This window comes from Anoplolepis gracilipes, chromosome 6 (assembly GCF_047496725.1).
Source record: "Anoplolepis gracilipes chromosome 6, ASM4749672v1, whole genome shotgun sequence".
Taxonomy (NCBI): Eukaryota; Metazoa; Arthropoda; class Insecta; order Hymenoptera; family Formicidae; genus Anoplolepis; species Anoplolepis gracilipes.
Genome location: NC_132975.1, coordinates 1,423,630 through 1,445,405, shown reverse-complemented (window position 1 = coordinate 1,445,405; position 21,776 = coordinate 1,423,630). Strand labels below are relative to the sequence as shown.

Genomic DNA, 21,776 nt, shown 5'->3' with positions numbered 1-21,776 from the left:
GCAACAGACAGATTTAAAAGCTGAGAGGAGGAAGTCTTTTTGAGTGTGTGTATACAATATGATTTGTATGTAAGTATGTATGTGAGCGAACGAAAACTAGACGGTTTTCGAAGACCGTCTAGAAAAGATAAACACGAACAGATTAGTGCTGTCAAAAAACAATACGTTTAAGGAAACCCGATAAAAAATTTCTTACGTATAGTTATGCAGAATTGAATTTTATTATACAGGATTCTACACAGTTATGTAAAAATATGTACAATTATAGATGACACCGTATAAAACGTTACATAATTTATATATAAATGGATTAATAGCTGCAGTTAGAATTATGTATATGTAAGCTTATACATATTTATACACAATGCTGCAACATTTTATGTATAATTATATATAATTATATATAAAATGGACAAATTTCGTATATAAATTTGTATAATTATATTGTATAACTTTGTCTGATTATATATAAAAAAATTTTATCGAGAATATACGTTGACAATAGAACGGTTGAATTTCGTTACAGAGAAAAACAAATTTTTTTAAGCGAATGATTACAATTAGACAAGACGAAAATTCCGTTGATTGAATTATATTTAGTTAAATAAAAAATTAATTGATTACGAAACAAAATGTAACAATAAAGACTAAAAGACTCGCAAATTAAAATTACGGGAAATATAAAAAGGCCCCAAGAGTCAAGCGCTAGGTATAGGAGCGCAAATAAAACAAGTTTAATAAAAAAACCAAATTTTATTCAAACATTTCGATCATTTTTTAAATCATTTTTAGTGATAAAAAATGTATTTCAAGCAAAATGTATTTCATGTCTCAGACACAGGTTGAATTAGTTTTTTAGTTGGGGAGCCCTTCCCCCGCTCACGCATTCGATTGACGTGGATATAATGATATTCAAAATGAAAATTATATACATCGAATAGTAAATCATTCTGAAAATTTTGTCGACCCTAATATTGGAATTTACACTCAAAATAAAGAAAAACTGTGGAGAGAAATGCATCCTAATATTCCACATTTCGATACTCAAAAAGATAACTACAAACATTATTTCTGTGAATTTTTATTTAAAAGATTTTAATCCTTTTATAATTGATGCTTTTTTTGATATTATGCAACAATTGTATCTAGTAAAACAGTACATTGACTTATTAAATTATATTATGTAATTATTTACATTTAGGTAAATAAATCTGTAAATAAATCTGTATTTATAAAAATAAGTATGATTAGCAAATTCATTTATTTAAACATACATTGAATACATGGGCGGAAGAGGGGCGGAGTCCCCCTGTACTCCCACCCCGAAAAAAAACTAACCTAACCCAACCTATGTCTGGAGACACATATGAAATAAATTTTGCTTTGTAACACAGGTTGGGTTTTGAGTTGGATTAGTTTTTTAGTTAAGGTAGGAGTGCAGGGGGAGGGGCAGTGAACTCGAGGTGTTTAATTTCTAATTGAATAACCCCTCGCCCCCGGCCCAACCGTCTCATCTGACGGTAAATTAGAGGGGTAGAAGTATGCATACTTCTACCCCCTTCAAGGGTCACAAGGAGGCGAGTGCGGGGACACTCACCTCCCATTGCACTGTGACCCCATAGAGGTGGCGATGTTGCATGGTAATCCCGCAACACCGCCAATGGTGTATCGCTGAATCCATTCAACGGCGCACCAAGCGAATGAAGTCCCTCCATTCCATCCTGGAGGGACTGGCGGGGGTGGGTCAAATGCGACCCCAGGTCCCACCCACTTTAAACCGCCGTGGAAGGACCACGGGGTTTTAGCCGATAGGAGTCCGGCATAACCCTCTCCCATGAGAGATGGGTATCTATGATGGATTTCCTTGTAAAGAAAAAAGAAGAGTGCAGGGACAGAGCCTATCCTCCGCCCACGCATTCAGTGTATCACATTTATATAAATAGCTCTATTAAAAGTACGTTTTATTAAATATACATGATGTGAGAAAATTATATCTTATTTCAAAAACTTTTTTGTAATAATAACTTTTTAATAAACAACGACCGGCGATTAAAATCTTTTGGATGTTACTCAGGGTCATGACTTTGACAACATATATCAAGGTCAAGGTCAAAGAAGATGAGTTTTCTTAAGGTTGACCATTTAAATATAACTATATCTACATTCTATATTAACGAGGACATCTCAACTTGGAATTTTTATATATTCAAAAATGGGTTCTGAGTCTTTCAGATATGGCAAAAACGATGGTAACTTTCATTTCTATTAAAGGCCAATTCTTAATATTGAAAATAAAAAAAGAGAAGTATAATCATAAGTTCAATGTGTTATTGCATCATAATTAATAATCTGGATAATACCTAGTTGAGCGTGTAGAAAAGTAAAAACAACAAGAGGTTTAAGGCCCGCTATTTAGTAACAACTAATTAAAGAAATTCAACCATATTTATGTTTTTAATCTGAGACGGAATTTTATTCCACATAAAATCAAAGACATTTAAACAATCTTTTAAGCATTTTAATTCTATATAGGAATGCTATAGCATTCTATCATATATACGCTGGGCATTCTAGTATATCTAAATGTAATTTTGTCTCTGCGTTGCAGTTCTTTAAAGATAAGTCTAGATTTGTATGTGTGCAAGATAAAGTATATAAGTCAACCAAAATATTTCCTTCAATTATCTACTTTCATCCAATTTAACTCAGCATAATAAGGCGAAAGATGAACACCGTTTCTTAATTGAAAAATGAAATATACGCAAGAATTTATAGAATTTTGTAGGCACAGTAGATTTAGCATTTCAACGATGTCGGAAAATATATGGTACTACAGTAATCAAAATAAGAAAAAATTAGAGCAGTGACTAATGATTATCGAACACTTTTGTAAGAAGTACATAGCTTCAGCATTGATATAGAATCGAGTTAACTTTTTCTTTGTGATTTTGTTGATTTGATTTTCCCTAAACAGGTTATTTATATGAAAACTTCTAAATATTGCATAACGGAGATACATAAATTAGCATATCAAATGAATGGTTATTCACCTTTTGGCAGTTCCAAGAATTATAGCCTTTTCCCAGGACTTAGCAGCAACTTATTTGCTATGGTCCAATGAGAGATGGCAGAAATATCATTATTAATCCTTTCAGTCTCTTTATTAACCTTTAAAGATCACATATGGGTTATTTTGACCTTATCAATATTTTAACAATAGACTGTGTAAGTAATTAATTAAAAAAATGTTAAAATTTATAAATTAAAATTTATTTTTTAACTTATGTTATACATAATCATACTCTACAGGTGTCAAAAAACAAAACTTTATAGATTTTTTTCAAGCACTTTGAGACTAAAACTGCGACAAGATATTGTCCCATATATGATCAGGAACAGAGCAATAAATGTGTAATCTACAAGGTTAACATCCTTAGATTCACAATATGATAAATTTGCAAATCTGTTCTCATCTTTGCGGGGAAAAATTATATCTGATCAAAATCAGGTAGGTAAAGAACAAATAAGTCGAGTACCAAACTGTGGAACTCTAACTATGTTGTTTAAGGATGCTGATCTCGTGTATTCATTTACTCTTTCATAATTTGATTTCTGTTATCGAGATAGAAACAGGAGTCATCTCAGAACAGAAATAGAAAAATTGAACTATTTGAATTTTTCAATGAGTAAAGAATGAGATACATAATCAAAAGTTTTGGTAAAATCAAACAAGACTTATTTGATATCGTTTGATGATCTTGATGAGAGCAGTCTAAGTATATCTCTAGTATGCTAGATAAGCTAATATCAAAGTCAAAGTTCGTTCTATCTGATATATTTAATAAGTTGAACCATAACAATTTTCTCTCAGATATAGAACGATATTATTAAGGCAACACAGACGCTTTGGAAAACGAATTAAAATCGATTTCCAAAGAAAAACTATCCAATAACAAAGGAAATTATAGGTATAGAAAAGCACATAAAATATTAAAATAGAGCAAGGTGTCATCTATTTGACGGCATTTTTTGATAATTTTTATGAGAAAGCAGATGTCGTAGACATCTAAATCGTCTAAATGTCGTAAAATTGACATACTTTTGTCTCATCTTCGACGTCGTATATAACGTCAATTTTATGACATTTTGACGTCATCTATGGATAAAACAAAACAAATAGTAACACGTCTTAAATAACGTTTAAATATCGTAAAACTAACGTACTATGTTACTACCAAATTTTCCAAGCAACGGTCACCTATCTTTAGTATTAATATGTCTAATGTTACCTAACTTCAGTAATCGAACGAGAACTGTATTACAACTAGCTACTTAATTATATTATTTAAAAAAAAACCGATGATATTTGAAAAAAAAAACAATCCTATTTAAAATAATTTATATTAAAAATAAATAAGGAAATAGGAGAATTAACGAAGAAAATAAAGAATTAATTTACAAAAAATTTTAACTTATGAAAGGCTCATTGCACAAAAATATTCGTAAGAACGTAACAATCTCGTAAGACGCAATTAATTACGCACAAAAGATTATGTAGTATAAAAATTGCTCCCTTAAGTTCATAAGTGATTTCTTATATTATGCAGGGTGTTCGGCAAAGATTGAATCAACGCTCGTAAGCAGATAGAGCGCGGTAAACTAAAAAGAAAAGTCCTTTACCATTTTGCAATTTTCGCAATATTTATTATATATTTATATATTTCGCAATATTTCGAAATACTATAATTAATAATATAATTAAAGATTAAATATAGAAAATATAATTAAAAAGATGAAATATAATTAAAAAAGATTGGTGAATGAGAACGCATTTCGCGCAGTTAGACTGTAGGATGTATGTTCAAAGCGTGTCAGTAACTAATGTTACGCACAGCAACAAAAAGGTGGTCGCGTGACGTGGATTGCGCCCGCCTTATCTTCAACGAGTGCAACTCCTTGCAGAAGATCAAGTACAACGCACTTTTTGTGAAGATATTTTAATCATTTTCATTCTCTATATTTTTATCGTATGTTAACGTATGTTAATCGTGTATTAAATTGACAACTCTCAAGCTTCCTCGCACAGTGTCGACAGAATTTATTATTTCCTGTGGACAGATGAGACTACATTTACACCTAACCGCGGCGTTTTCAATTCCCGCAATTTTTTATTGTGACCTGAAGAAAATCCATACGTCGTTTGCCAGAGTGTTTTTCAACATCGTTGGGCGATAAATGTATGGACAAGAATAATTGCGAATAGAGTCGTAAGTAGAAAGTAGACATGTACATTAAATAATTTTTCTTCCGCAGCTGTCTTTAAACATTTCTGTCGGCGGTTTTCAGATTGGGCCATACTTTCTTCCGCCACGTCTTAATGGCGAGATATACACCAACTTTCTGGAAAATCAGTGACCACTACTCCTCGAGGACATTCCTTTCCGTGTACAGGCAAAACTTATTTTCTCTAACAATAAGATGGAGCTCCTGCACATTTTTCCTGTTAATACGGGAATTTTTAAATCGGCAATTTCCAAGAAGGTGAATGGATCGTGAAGACCTTATTACTTGGCCAGCACGGGCGTCAAACTTCAATGTGGATTTTTTGTATGGGATTATGTTAAGAACTCAATTGAGCCCCCGCGTGATAGTACAGAAGATGAGGTCCGCAAAGCAATTTTATAGCGGTCTTCAATACCATCACGCCGAAAATGGCACATCGTACAATGCGCAATATTGTGCAAAGGCCTAAACTATATCCAAGAACGAGGCAGCCACTTTGAATAGCTCTTGCATTAGAAAATGAAAGTGGATTAGGCCTACTGGGAAAAACCACTTTAAAAAAACGCATCATGCTATGTTTTATTTCTATTTAATTATGAAATAAGGCATTTACCCAAATAAACGATATAAAAAATAAGAAATATTATTGGTAAAATAAGAATTATTATTGGTAATAATTGATGTTTTAAGGTTGAAACACGATATTTAGGATTTATTTTAGATTTTGCAATGCAAAATGTTCGATTGACAAGCGAGAGTTTTTCCTGTTTTTGTAAGAAACGCTTCAATTATCGAACATAACGGATGACGCACTGCTTTTGCCCGCGTGCTACTCACGGACGCTATTGTTCACTATCTTTGCTGAACGCGGCTAAAATGGGGACATTTCTACACATAAATGTATTAAAATTTTCAAATTTATGTGTAAGTACTCTTGTCTCTACTTCCCTCTCTTGTTGCGCGATCATCTTCGTTGTCGTGCGACCCGCGTAACACTAGCCGCCTAAAGTGTATGTACATCTCACAGTCTAGCTGCGCGAAACGCGCTCTCATTTGCCAATCTTTTTTAATTAATATTGCAAAAATTGCAAACTGTGGTAAAGGACTTTTCTTTTCATTTACCGCGCTTTCTTTTCACGAACGTTGATTCAATCTTTATACCCTGTATATGTATACATATATATATTAATCATAAATATCAATCATTTTATTTTAACAAATTTAATATAATACAAAATAATTAAAATAATTTTACATTTTCTCTCTTTTTCTCTATCTCATATCAAGTTTTAATGATCAATATTGTTCAAATAGTCCATCATTTGAAATCGGGAACAAAATATTATCAAATTAAGACGTAATAATAAAGCCATTTTTAATTTATTAATGACAGTTCTTTACCAATCTTATACGTTTGCAACGTCACACTTTTCACTAATTAGTAACATTAGTAATTTGTCACTAATGAAACCTCACTAACACGTAGTCAAAAGGTCAATTAACTGACGTTATTAATTAATAAAAAAATGTGACGTCGTAAATACGTTTTAGAATAGATAAATAGATAACGTCATTATTAGGTAAAAAAAAATGACTTTATTATTACATCTTAATTTGTAACATGGACGTTCGTGATCTTAAATGATGAATTATTGACGTTTAATAGACGACACCTTGCTATCTAGGCTAAAAGATGTTAGGCAACTGCAAGGAAATCAATCTTTGAGAGGTCATCGATACAAACCGCATTCGATTAATTTCGCGCCATAACATGATTATTATTGACATATTAATATCTTCCTAATATAATTTGTTATTATTGTTTTTAATATCTAGATATTGAATAAAAATGTGATTATTTGCCGCAGAATCGAGTTATGAGTATGATACTACATATGTAAGTACTCATTATCAGACGCAGAAACAAACTGTCTGTTAAGCTCGTTACAAAGTGAAAACTGTAAAATATTGTCAGTTTTCTTTTTCTTAATAAACCTAACAAACATAGAGAGGTTATTTCAAAAAATAATATTATTTATAAGGTGTAAATTTGTTCTCTAATTCTGCAATTGTTTACTATCTTTCCTGAACGTGACTAATGGGAACATTTCTACACACACACACACACACACGCACGTACGCACGCACGCACGCACGCACGCACGCACGCACGCACGCACGCACGCACGCACGCATATAAATATTAAAACTTACAAATTCATGTGTTAAAAAAATCAATGTGACCTTTACATGACCCTCAAATTAAAACTCAAGGCCAAACCAATGATACTATCTTATGGCCTCCTCAAAACCGTACAACTTTGGTTGGAAACATTTTTCTCAGAAATGTTTCGTTTTCGAGATATTTGCCCGTTTCCAGACTTTCTAACACTCTGTATATTATACTTAGACTGTTAACACCGATATGACAAATAAAGCAGCCATTTACAATAGAATATATATATATATATATATATATATATATATATATATATATAAATAAAAACTTACGCAATTTCAAATAAAATCATTTTAATTAAAAAAGCTGTCGGAGAAAATAATTGTTTTAATTTCCTACAAAAATAATAATATAAAAAATTAAAAACTTATCTCAAAATTAAAAAGTAAAAATTGAAACAAAATAAAAAAAATTTTTAAATTTAATTTAAAAAATTTGACGTTGCTGAATTTCAAAATATACATATATTAAACCAACAAATAAATTTAATTTAAAACCAAATTTAATTTAGAAACAAAGGGCATTTTATAGGTATAAAAATTTTCAAATTAACTGAAATTTTAATATATTGTAGTTTAGTAGTTAATATATTGTAATTTAGATGGCGCTGATGAAAAACTACGGACATAGAGTTAAAATCAAAGCTATAAAAGATGTGATAGTTTAAAGTGAGTAAACTTAAAGCTTAAAAATGCCTGTTTTTTAATACATATGTATATTAAGTTAATATATATGTATGTAAATATATGTATATAAATGCTTGAAATATATATATATATATATATATATATACAGGGTGTCCGGTCACGACCGCCCTATAGCTCAAGGGCAGATAGAGGAGGTTAAACCGAATAGAAAAGTCCTATATCATTTTGCGATTTTCAGAATAATTATTGAGAAATTAATTTACAAAGATCGATAAATCCGGCGCGAGTATCAGCCTGCCGCAAAAAAATATGGCGAGAAGGATGGCCCTAAGGACGGTCGCTAAGTGCGCGCGGCATAAATAGGCGCCATTGCCTCGCGGTTACCAGGGGCATAGATGAGAAGTGTTGATAAGAACAATAGATTAGCGATTATTATTTAGCGACCGGCCAGCGGTGGGTCGTCCTTCTCGCCATCTTTTTTGCGGTGGGCTGATACTTGCGCCCGATTTGCCGATCTTTGTTAATTAATTTCTCGGTAATTATCACGAAAATCGCAAAATGATACAGGACTTTTCTATTCGGTTTCACCTCCTCTATCTGCCCTTGAGCTATATGGGCGGTCGCGACCGGACACCCTGTATACAGGGTGGGCCATTTTAATCAATCCAGTCGAATATCTCGTAAACCAAGTCCGAGAGAGAAAAATGTTTCAGGCAAAAGTTGTTTGGTTTCGAGGGGGCCATAAGATGGTACCATTGGTCTGACCTTGAAGAGTCATTTGAAGGTCACGTGAAGGTCACCTCAATGTTTTTACATGGCACTCCCTATTTTTTGTACACATGACTCTTCAGATCAATGACACAATTTTATGGCCCCCTCAAAACCAAACAACTTTTGCCTGAAACATTTTTCTCGCCTGAGCTTGGTTTTCGAGATATTCGACTAGATCGATTAAAATAGCCCACCCTGTATATACAAGGTAGACCAAATAACCTGTGACAGGCTATTTTCTTCGAAACTATTGGAAATAGAGACTTGAATTTTTTTACGTTAAATGGCACATGGGGGCTGATTACGTGGCGCGTAGGAAAATTTTTTGAGAGGACTTTTAGAGGGACAAAAAAATGGTACCCCTTATTTTTTAAATGGCATCACCTATTTTTTTATTACATATTCTTGTAGCTGACCTCGAGAGCTTCCAAAACACTATAATAAAATGCTTCTTTATTAAATACTTTCCGAGTTATAAGTCGCAAAACTTCAAAGTTGCAATAATTTGACATAAAATACAAGATAACTCGTAAAATATTCATTTCTCGATTATTTTACCCTAATTCTTTTATGTACAGAATACTGAGACGAATCAATTGGAGTTATTAAAACACATAATTATATTAAAGTAAAAATGTGTAACTGCTAGTTGCAAATTCAGATTTTTTCTCAAAGATAACTATGTGTTTTAATTACACTACTTGATTAATATTTTAATAATTATTGCGCAAATCGCAAAATGGTAGAGGACTTTTATGTTCAGTTTGACCTGCTCTATCTGCCTTAGAGAGGTGGGGCGGTAATTATCGCACACCCTGTATATACTATATAAATATTATATATATATATATATAAATACTATATATATATATATAAATATTATATATATAAATACTATATATATATATATAAATATTATATATATATATATATATATATATATAAATACTATATATATATATATATATAAATATTATATATATATATATTTATATATATATTTATATATATATATTATATATATATATTTATATATATATTTATATATATATATAATATATATATATATTTATATATATATATATTTATATATATATATTATATATATATATATATATAGATATATATATTTATATATATATATTATATATATATATATATATTTACATTAGTTTTATTTACGTTATTTGTATATATTGTATGTTATTATAATATATTATATTTTTCTATTAAAATGTTTCAAATCATGTATATATAATGTTTATATTTAAAATAATTTGTGCTTAAGACGTTATATTAAAAAAAATTATATAATCCCTAAAAATTATTTAAATTATATGCGTAGATATGTTTGTGAAGAAACACTGTAGTGTCTGTGCCAAGTAAAGTGCAGTAGACAGTCGCATGCAGTACAGTAAGATGCCGATATTGCAGATACCGCAGATACATAAATGTTTAAAGTTGTGTTATACTACGAAAAAATAATGATATAATTTTTAAAAACTTATCTTTTTCTTATAAAGAAAGTAAAAAAGGTACCAAATACAAGCACCAATTGTAAAAAAATATTATATTGAAAAAGTTGTTATACAAATTTCCTATAAAAATATGATATAAAAAATTGTGTGCCAATTAACACATCTTGCGCGGAAAGCGACTAAAGTCGTTTTGTACGGGAAAACACCCGCGCAAGATGTGTTAAGAATAAAAATTATGAAATTTTAGATAAAACATTTAATTGAAAAACACTATTGTATATATAATTCGTAAAATAATTGTTTTAATTTCTTACAAAAATAATAATATAATAAAAAATTAAAAACTTATCCAAAAATTAAAAACTAATACAAAAATTATTATAAAATAAAAAGTTATTTAAATTTTAATTAAAAATATTTAGCACTACTAAATTTTAAAATATATGTTAAACCAATTAATTAAATTTAATTTAAAACTTTTAATTTAAAAATAAATTTAGTTTAATTACATCAATAATTAGAAAATAAAATGTAAAGAATACGTTAAAATTTCATTAGCATATTGTTCAATTTAACAATTTTCAAAGTTTCTTAAATTAAAATTAAATTTTCTTTTATTTTATATTAATTTTCAGGTTTTAATTTTTAATATTATTATTTCTATAGAAAAACAATTATTTTTAAAGAAGTTACCACTTCTCGCGTTCAGGGCTGTGAGAAAGTCATAAACAAACCTAGACCTTTTTACAAGGGTGATAGTCGCGGTAAGAGGAAAATTGATTCGACTTCGACTATTTTCTTAAGCACGAATCGAATAAGTCTGGCTTTTCATGACTATCATATTGTAATCAGTAATTCTCAATCTAACTGTTATTCATAAATTTGTTCAAAACTAATATTAAATGTTCTGTAATGCTACTTATATCATTTCATATAGTCTTGTATGTACTAATAAACATTATAAAGTCTTTTCTGTTGTTTCTCAAAACCGAATAGTTTTTATAAAGAAAAATATAATGTGAAAAATTTTGCAACATGAAGAAAATTCAGAACCACTGATTGGTCTTGCTTTACAAGACGCAACTATAATGAAAAGGTGATGTATAAACGCGATCAACATGTGTTGCGCAAAACGTTCAATATTGAACGCCCTTCTAAAAACGAGATCTCTTGCCTTTGAGCGTTATTTTGGTAACAGCTCGATCTGTGTATGTCTATGAAGAAATTATCGTGTCGCATAATGATTACTCGCGAGAGTTGCATAAACATGTCTTACTATGCCGTGCGAGAAATACGTCCATAGCTTAATGATTCCAAATGCCCGGTAGCACACATAAGCGTGAACGTATGTTACTGGACGCCGAATCTAGCCTCATTACTGCCACAGCTCTGTGTAGTCGTTGCGCCGTTAGGTTGTCATTCCTACTCATTTTACTCGGACATAGCTTAGCGTATAGTTTTACGCGTATATATGAAGTTGATTTGCCATTATCAAAAATTTTAAAAATTGATTAGTTTTGATAGCCTTCTAAGAGTTGTATAGTTTTCTATCAGTTTTAGAAATAATTCCGTCATTTAAAGCACCAAAAATAGTACTTGGAGATACGGGAGGGCCAACTTTACGTTTTTTGTAACTTTAAAGTGGTGTAACTTCTTGGTTACCAACTTTAACGCTTCGGTTATTAAGGATAATTATTCTTTGAGAAGGGGTCACCACAACTCTCAACAGAACTACTGATTACTGACTTTGAATATTCAAGCTTTATAGAGATGAAATTTTTTCTCGACAATCGGTAGTTCTGTTGACAGTTTTAATAGCATCCCGAAAAGTTCTGCCGATAATTATTAACACTCGAAGTGCTACAATGCAAAATAAAAAAATTCTCACTGGTCAAAGTTTCGATTCCGGAATTCTCTAAGCCTCATAGAAGTAAAAATTTTCCTCGGTAAGAAACAGTTTCAAAAATTATTTCTAAAACTAATAAAGAATGTTTAGAAGAGCTCTCAAAACTCTATTTTTTTAATTTTTTAAATTTAAAAACTTACTCAATTTTTTTAATTTTTAATGATGGAGACTAACTTCACATACTCCCTTAATGCAAAGGATAAAATGTACTGATTTGATACTCGTTCGAAGTTTCCTATCTCCTACATACACAGGGTGTCTGTCTATAGATGTCGGAGTAAATATCTTGCAACTAGTTGAAGTTACAAAAAAGTTTAATAAGACAAATTTGCACAGTCTGCTACAAAGTACATGTAAAATATTTTTCTTACTCGTAACCTTTTCGGCTTATGAAGGTCACTATCGGTTTTTTAAATGGATACCCATATTTTCTTTTATATATTTATGTAGTAGGAGTCATTTGCAATCAAGATCACATTTAATAAAGAATTGCTACTATGCATCGTTTACAAGGTAATAGATTGATCAAGATTTTTTAGAAAAACCCAACTTGTATCTTACGTCAAGCTCAGAAAATATTGTCTAAAAAGGGTATAGATGTAAGTTTGAAAACGATTAAATGTCAATTACTTGTTTCTGGTTACAACTGGCAAAGTACAAAACTCGAATTATTTTGAAAACTATTAAACATGGAAAAACATTTGTAGTGGGCTAAAGCTAATATTAACTGTACTCACATGTAATCTCTTCCAACAGAGCTTCGTTTTAAACGTGAGTTCTTAGAACACGTGTTTACGGGGGAAGCGGTGCATGCACACAGTACAATTGAACACGTTACAAATAGGCACGACATTTTGAACATCGTTTCGTTTGAACACGAAAAATGCGCCCTTGAACACAGTTCATTTAAACACAAGAATATACACAATGTTCATTTGGACACCGTTTATTTAAACATCGTTCACTTGGACACTGTTCAATTGGACACCGTTCATTTGAACACCGTTTATTTGAGCAACGAAACGAGGTCTACAATTATACGATTCCACATAGATTTACAATTTTTTTAACCCATATCGCCCTGTGCTTCGGATGTGTAGTGAGGTCTATAATTATATTGTTCCACATGGGTTTGCGATTTTTCATTTCCGGTTTCCAACTGAACGGTCCATGTGAACGCTATCCAAATGAACAGTGTATATATTCTTGTGTCCAAATAAACTCTGTCCAAGTGAACAGCGCGCATTTTTTTTCGTTTCCAAATGAACGGTGTCCAAAATTTTGTGTCTATTTAAATCGTGTCTGTTTACAATGTGTTTAATTGTACTCTATCCAAATGAAGGCCACTCTTTACGAATAATCAATCCAGAAAGAATGATCAAAGTTTATTGAAGTCTGCTAGAAGATGGTTTAGCCCCGATACCAATCATGAATACTTCAAAAAGACAACGACTTCAAACATCGATGCCGTGCATGCACAGTGTGGAAGCGTAAAAATGACATCACCACAATGGATTGACCCTCACAATCTTCTGATTTACCTAACCTAACCTAACCTAACCTAACCTGATCGAAAATGTATAGACTGCTATAAAGATGAAGATAAGGCAAAAACGTGTTTTCACTTTGAAACGATTAGCATATCACATGTTCGATCTGGAAGTCACTTCTCGAGGATTTGACAGAAAACTCGTAAAAAGTATGTCTCTACGTTGTCAACTTTAATCGATAACGAAGGAGACCAGACGATGTATTAGATACGCATTAAAGCATATATAATATACTTCAAGATCATATATTCATTTTTCTAAAAATTCTTTTTTTCCAGAGAAACAGTTAATACGCTTTTGTACCCCTGACTGTATATTACACACCACAAGAAGGATATGTACTTATAACGTAAAGAAAACATTTATTACGTACGATAGTAATATAGATAATAATGGGAACAATTAATACAGTAGTGTTATGTATTATCGATAACTTCAATTAATGTCACCTTGTATGTGAAACTGGAAAAGTATTTTCGAGGAGTTATAGATATACAGGGTGTCCTATAAAGATTGAATCAACGTTCGTGAGCAGGTAGAGTGTATTAAACGGAACAGAAAAGTCCTTTACCATTTTACGTTTTTTACAATAATTATTAAAAAATTAATTAAAAATGCTCAGCGAATGAGCACGCGCTTTTCGCGGCTAGACCATAGGCCGTACGCTCTAGGCGTTTCAGCGGCGAAGTGCCACGCGGATTGCACAGCAACGAAAAGTATGGTTGTTTTTCGTTGTCATGCAATCCACGTGACACTCGCCGCTAGAACGCCTAGAGAGTACGGCCCATGGTCTACTCACAAAAAGCGCGCGCTTATCTTTTTTAATTAATATTTCAATAAATATTGTGAAAATTGCAAAATGGTAAAGGACTTTTCTGTTCAGTTTAATGCTCTCTACCTACTCACAAACATTGATTCAGTCTTTATAGGACACCCTGTATATCGAGTGATAGATATATCATCGATGATCACAGAAACGTTTTATAAATGAAAATTTTTGCATTGGGACTTTACGTCTTAATAAATTATTTCCATTCATAATACATGTAAAGTATAAAAAATAAAAAGACTCAAACTATCGATTAAGCCTAAAAACTCAATTCCGTTTACTGGTTATTAAAAATTGAAAATCTTGAATATTCTCAACTGCTTGCTGCATAAAAATACAGGATCCGTCTTGTTACTACATGCGATTTTACTGCGCGGTACTTAGCGCAAAACACTATTGTATCTCTTGATATAAGGTTAAATTAATATACATTTACATTCTTACAAAATATTCTTACTAACATTTACATTTACATATTAACGGGGGTCACAGAGGCACTAAATAGAGAGCTAGGTGACAACAGCAGGGACTGTTCTAGTCCCCACCTGTCATAATATACTACTACTATACTACACTTAGGCTGCAAACCCATGCATCAGAATAGCGTAACGCGGAACGAGAGCGAAACCAATCACGAGCGTTCCTCGTTTTTCGTTGCGTTGAAACCTGACCCCTAACTACCCATGGAGTGCAACGAGCGCATCGCGGATTTTGCGCAACCAATCACAAATCATTATTTCATAAGAGCTAAAATCAACATTAAAACTTTTTTCATAGTTTTTAACATCTTTAGTCAATACTTCCAATAAAAAACGTATTTTATTTAGTATTTATGTACATGATAATAAAAATGAACGACATAAACAATATTTAAAGGTCATTTTAGAAACGTACTGTTTGTCCGCGTTACGCTATTCCGCTTCATGGGTAGTTAGGGGTCAGGTTTCAACGCAACGAAAAACGCGGAACGCTCGTGATTGGTTCCGCTCTCGTTCCGCGTTACGCTATTCCGCTGCATGAGTGCAGCCTTACATATTCAATTGTAAATGGCTGCTCTTGTTCCATATTTTATCATATAACATACTTGTGTTAGCAGTCTAAGTATAATATATGTATAGAAATCTGTGATATGTATACGAATATAAAATCGAATATATTGGAAGCATGCATCGAGTTCAGTTAAAGTGTCCCACGTCTCTCTTTACAGTTTAAGTCTTTTTACGATAATGCTCTGTCTACATATTTTTTGTCTATATGTATATTCATGACTTTGTACTGTATTAGTACCCATAGATTTAAATATTTTCTATCAATTTTAATAAAAGATAAAAATAAACAGATTATACTAACAAGTGCCACAGAAGGATCCATGCCTGTAATAGGAATACGACTAGCTGATTTGCAGTGATATGTAGTATCCATTTCAATTTCTTCTTCATTCATCTTGTCTTCAATACTACCTGATTTCTGTGTAGTATGAGGATCCAAATAAATCACTTCATCCCCTAAAAATATTTATTTTGTACATTTATTAAAAGCCACGTATAATTATTAACTTTATATTTATAAAATCATTAAAAAATTTTAATTAAATATAATTTTATATTGTATGTACGTATATGAAATACATCAAGGTAATTCATTAAAATTGAGATGTCTAAATATCGAAAAGAGAATACAAATACACAAAAAGAGAGTACAAAAAATGTTTTAAATAAAAGTTATTCAGTTTAAAAGGAAAAATAAGATGCAAGATTTTATGTTGAACATGCCAAAGATACATAAAAGTTATTTTAAAGTTTTTATAGCATTTTGATAGGATACATTTTTTATTCTAGATTCTTGTAGTTGACGTCAAAAACATGTTTTCAAATATGATAAGTTTCTCTTGATTAATTTTCTCTGAATTATGAGCTTTTAAAATCCCTGTACTATCGACATTAACGTAAACCTAGTTGTACTCATAATAAAACTTATACTTCGCGTGCGTGCGTGCGTGCGTGTGTGTGTGTGTGTGTGTGAGAGGGGTGCGGAGGGGGCGGAGAGAGAGAGAGAGAGAGAGAGTGTATAGGTATGAGTATGAATATTGATGTAGATGTGTCAATGTTATTGCGAATGTAAATGCATGTATATGACAATTCGGTCAGCGGTCGTCATTTTCAAAATTTAAAATTTTATAATAAAATTAATTTGCATATATAAAATATCTTATTAAATACCTCTATTAAGATATATCATCATATACACTCACACCCATACTCTCATAAACATATACGTGAAGAAGCATAAATCCGACCATGCAACCTTTATATAGTACATGATTATATTCAAATTTCTATCACAGACAAATATAAAGACATAAAGACTAACAGGGCAAAAAGTATATAATGTTTATTTCTACCAGTTTAATTTTTGATAAAAAACAGAATCTATCAAGAATATGTAACACAAATGTGTGTTACATATTATGCAAAATTTCTGGCAACAACCAAGTATAATCTGCTGTTTTAAGTAATGTCGACAAACTATAAAAGAAAACAAACAGTCTTTGAGACATGATATAAAATGTTGCAACAATTAAGCAGAAGTTCTTGACAGTAAAAACAATAGAATTTAATAGTCCTGAGACTAGCGTTATGACATTCGGGAGTCTAATGTTCGGTCAGAATGGGCGAATTGTAGATATCGAGGAATTTGAAAGCGAGTAGAGAGAATATGATTAGGCAATAAGATGACTCACAAAGGGAACACCAAACATATAAAGAATAAATTATAATCGCATAAGTTTGATTGCAAGCAGATAAATGAATAAAAAAATTATTAAATATAATAAGTATTTTATATTTAAAATATTTTAATTTTTCTATTAAAATAATAAAAATGTATAGTATAATAATTTACTTCAATGTAAATTAAGAAAAAAATTAAATGATAAAAAAAACAAAAATAAAAATTGAAAAAGTTTCAAAAAGTAATGATCAAATCATTAATATGCAGGATATTAAAAAGCTGCTTTTATTTTATTTTATTAAGCTACGTCGCTTACTTGTAAGCGTGCTTTTACAACTCGGAATATAACAAACAAATATTATAAATTTATAAACGCGTTTTTCTTATGAATGCTTGAGAGTTGTATTAAATTATTTTACGATGGATTAGAAACAGGAGAGGATTACAATATATTTTAGACTAGGCAAAATCGGAGGAGACCATATCTGATGTTTATATGATAAAACGGTTGGCTATTGAAAGAGAAGTCCTAACTAAAGTCCCAGTATAGCCGCGATCCTTTTTTTCTGCAAGGAAGATTTTGGGAAAGATTTCAATGTTATTAAATATTGCAGGAGTAACAAACAGCGAAATTTTTAGCACGCATGCACGCATGCACACATGTACGCGCAACTTGAATATCTAGTATATCTCCGTTACTTTTGACGAAAAAGTGTCACAAAAGAAAAAATTGTCCGTTTTAAAGAAACAAAAACTATAATATAAAAGATTTTCTCGAGGTTATATGTTTTGAAATTTTAAAATTATCAATATTTAATAAATTACTAAAAAGCTCAAATTTCAAAGTTTCTTATTTATAAACATTAAAGAGCCTTATTTCTCAGTAATTTATTAAATTCACGCCGTGCTAAAAAGTGCTGAAGATTGCTTTTTCAATATATCCATAGATATATAAATAAAAAGGCAAGAGAAATACCAATGTGAGTCTGAATAACTCATTGGTAAGAGCAGTCGCCCGGCAAGCGAAAAACTCGGATTTGATTACTCGATTCAGCGATTTTGTCCCCATATTTTTCTCACCTACGTTTCTTGGGAGGGGGAGGGATAAAGAGAAGTTTATAAAAATTCTCAAATATAGGTAATTTAAATTAGATTATGTCTTGGTAAATACACCAAGAAAAATATGTCCCCTGTGCACTTATCAGTTTCGTAAAAAAACTATTTTCTGCGAAATCAACGCAGTACCATCTGAGTTTAGCTCTTAGTCGCCCAGCTTTCGAAGTTTCTTGTTTGTTATCAATATTTTTTTGACACTACATTGTATTATGTTGAATCCAATCTTATGGAAAAATTTTTTATTTAATATTTCAGGGACAAATAAATTGTAAGCTGAACCCGTTGTATTGATACCACATATAATTTCTTGGAATTTCTTTTAATACAAATAAAAATTAAACAAATAAAGACTCTTAAGAATATATTCATGAAATTAAATTAAAAAAGCAAATAAGAACGCAGTAGATAAAGCACATATTTATTATAATTCAAAGATTTCTTTAAATCACATAAATGAATATTTTAGTCCCTTTTTGATTTTCACCACAATTTAAAATAAAATATAGTCGAATAATGCAGTTATCTAAAGTCATAAATTTATGTTCTATAATATACATTTACGTTTATGGTTACTAATGTGCAATGTCGAACTATTTAAAATTTTCAAAGGACCAATAATGAATTTTATGCATATTGAGTTGATTATCATCAAAATAATGATGATGAAGTTTTTGATGTAAAAAATGTGAAATGGATGACACTTGTGTTTAATACAGAAATTATTTACCACCTATTAGCCACATACTAATTTTAGAAATACTAGAAAGAAGTGGTCCCTTTGGCCACGTTGATATTGACCATATTGCAATTGACCACATTAATATTGACCAAGTTGTGATTGACCACGGTCCCAATTAATCACCGTTTCATACGTACATTGGATTTATCAACTTCTATCCCAAGCCACGGTAAAATTTCAATAGAGATGAATTTGGATGCATAAAAGCCCTTGACTCTAACGTATGTTGAATACTATTCATAGTAAAAAAGTATGCTTTATTAGTATCGTCAGTACAGCCAAAAAATTCATTTCGGGAGAATACCGCATAAACTACATATATACCTGGACAGAACAGTCTCTCAGAAAAGCTATACAATCAGTACAAAAGATTGAGGTGAACCTTTCTTGCAGATGTTCTATTCATTATATCATTTAACGACGGACATCAGAATTGAAACAACAGAGTCAATAAAATTTAGGAACTTAAGCAAAAAAAGCCTGTTAAAACGCCTCAAATTTGAAACACTGAATCCAACCAATACAACCTAATCAAGGTTAATCTTAATGTAATAGTCAAAAGAAAAATACATCATTCAGAAGCACAGAATCAAAAGCTTTTAAAAGAAAAAAAATTGCAGTTAGAACCTGTAAAGCTAAACGCACTTGTTATTATAAACCATTCACAAGCATTGGAAATTGCTCTGACAAAAATACAAACAATGAAGTTCATATTCAGCTGGATCGGATGATGATATAATTTCAGAATTTTTAAAGTTTTCCAGAAATAAAAACTGGCCTATAAAATTTTACAATGGCATTCTAGCTTGCACCAACTCTATTTAAGCAGAGCAAAATTATAATCATTCTGAAGAAGTTATTTTACTTAGTCTCAAATTCTTGGAGAAACTAATATACAAAAATTAACACCTGATATAGAGATCGTCCTAACAGTTCGGGACGGGATTTAGAACAAAATAGAGCACGTGCGATCAAGTGCTGCCTCCTACAACCAATATAAAAAATGATAAATGTTCGAAGTAACTTACAACTCATAGATCATTTTCATTTTTATTTTATATGATAGAGATTACATTCCTAAGTAATGTATATTTTAAATTTTGTAGCGCTCTCTTTTGGTTCCTGAGATATGCAATTTTAAAATATCGTAATTTTCGTACTTATTTGTATCATCTTGTTGTTATATCCTATTTGTGTGTTTATATTTCTTTTTAATTTTTACTATAAAGTAAAGATGTAGAAGAGATGTAAACTCCGCTCCTGTCTTTGCACTCCCCGAAAAAAAAACTAATCTAATCCTATTTTTAATTAAATTTTATTTTAAATCAAAGTCTAAAATAGAGATATGTTATTCCCATAAACTTAAAAGATAGACTGCGTATTCCGTGAGAAAAGCTGACGTTAGCATTAAAAAGAGAGAGCAATAACGTAAGTTAGAGACGCTATAATAAGAGCCTGAACACAAGCCCCTATGTATGCCTTTTTGTCATCGAAATCCCACGAGAAAGAAAGTAATATATGTATACTATTTCACTCTATTGTCTCTATTTCACTCTAATCTATGATGGCGTGACTGATGTTTTACTTTACGTGTGACTAAATGCATTATTTGTAAAAAAGATTTTAATTGTGACTGATAGCAAAATAGTTGGGTGTTCAATTCCATTTTGCAATAACACTTTAACAAAGGGTTATATTATGAAAATTTTGCGGGAATGTATTTATCAAAATTTCTTAAATATTTATCAACAATAAAAAAAAGAACGACATAATACAAGATAATATATCAAATATAAATAAAATATCAGATTTTAATGATAATTTAATGATGTGTAATATAAAAATAACTCTTGATTTAAACTCTTTATAACATTACTGGATATATTTTGAATTTTATCACGAAAACATGTAAAGTGTGCAATAATTGCTTAAAATCAATAGGATCGGAGACTTTATTAGAATATTTTACCATTCGTGAAATTTAAAGCTTACACCAAAAATTCTTTATTCTATGTCAATATAAAAACATTTAAAATATTTTTAAGATTAGATCAAATATTTCGATATTATTCTAAATATTTTAGTAATATTATTTTAAACATTTTAGTAATATGAAAAATATTAATTTAAAATTATTTTTATTAGAAAAATGTAAAACAATAAATGCAAATCATATATTAACTTGTGTCACGATTTATTTTCTAAAATTATTAAAAGATTTGGTAAATATGCATAAGTACTACTCCAAAGAAAACTCAAATTTTTTTTATTGTAATCAACAAAACTAGTGCAAAGATAGTATGTACAAGTGTTTTTACGAAGGCGCAAGTCTTTCTGAAGAAGTTATGACGATGGAGAATACTAATATTCAATTTCGAGATATTTTCAAGCAAATTTCAAGTACTAATAAATTTGATTTTTATTCGCATAGAATAATATAAATATGAACGATAGAATATTTTCATAACATATATACACACACGGGGAG

The 21,776-nt window shown here is 30.6% G+C and overlaps 1 protein-coding gene across 15 annotated transcripts in view; it reads right to left on the bottom strand.

Annotated features, from left to right (window-relative positions):
* Positions 1 to 21,776, bottom strand: part of Atg4a (Autophagy-related 4a) — a 278,503-nt gene that overhangs the window by 184,880 nt on the left and 71,847 nt on the right. For all 15 annotated transcript variants that reach the window (XM_072894316.1, XM_072894313.1, XM_072894307.1 and 12 more), the window contains one exon: positions 16,054 to 16,208. In XM_072894316.1, coding sequence (XP_072750417.1) covers positions 16,054 to 16,208 — 155 coding nt within the window. The remainder of the gene's footprint in view (positions 1 to 16,053; positions 16,209 to 21,776) is intronic.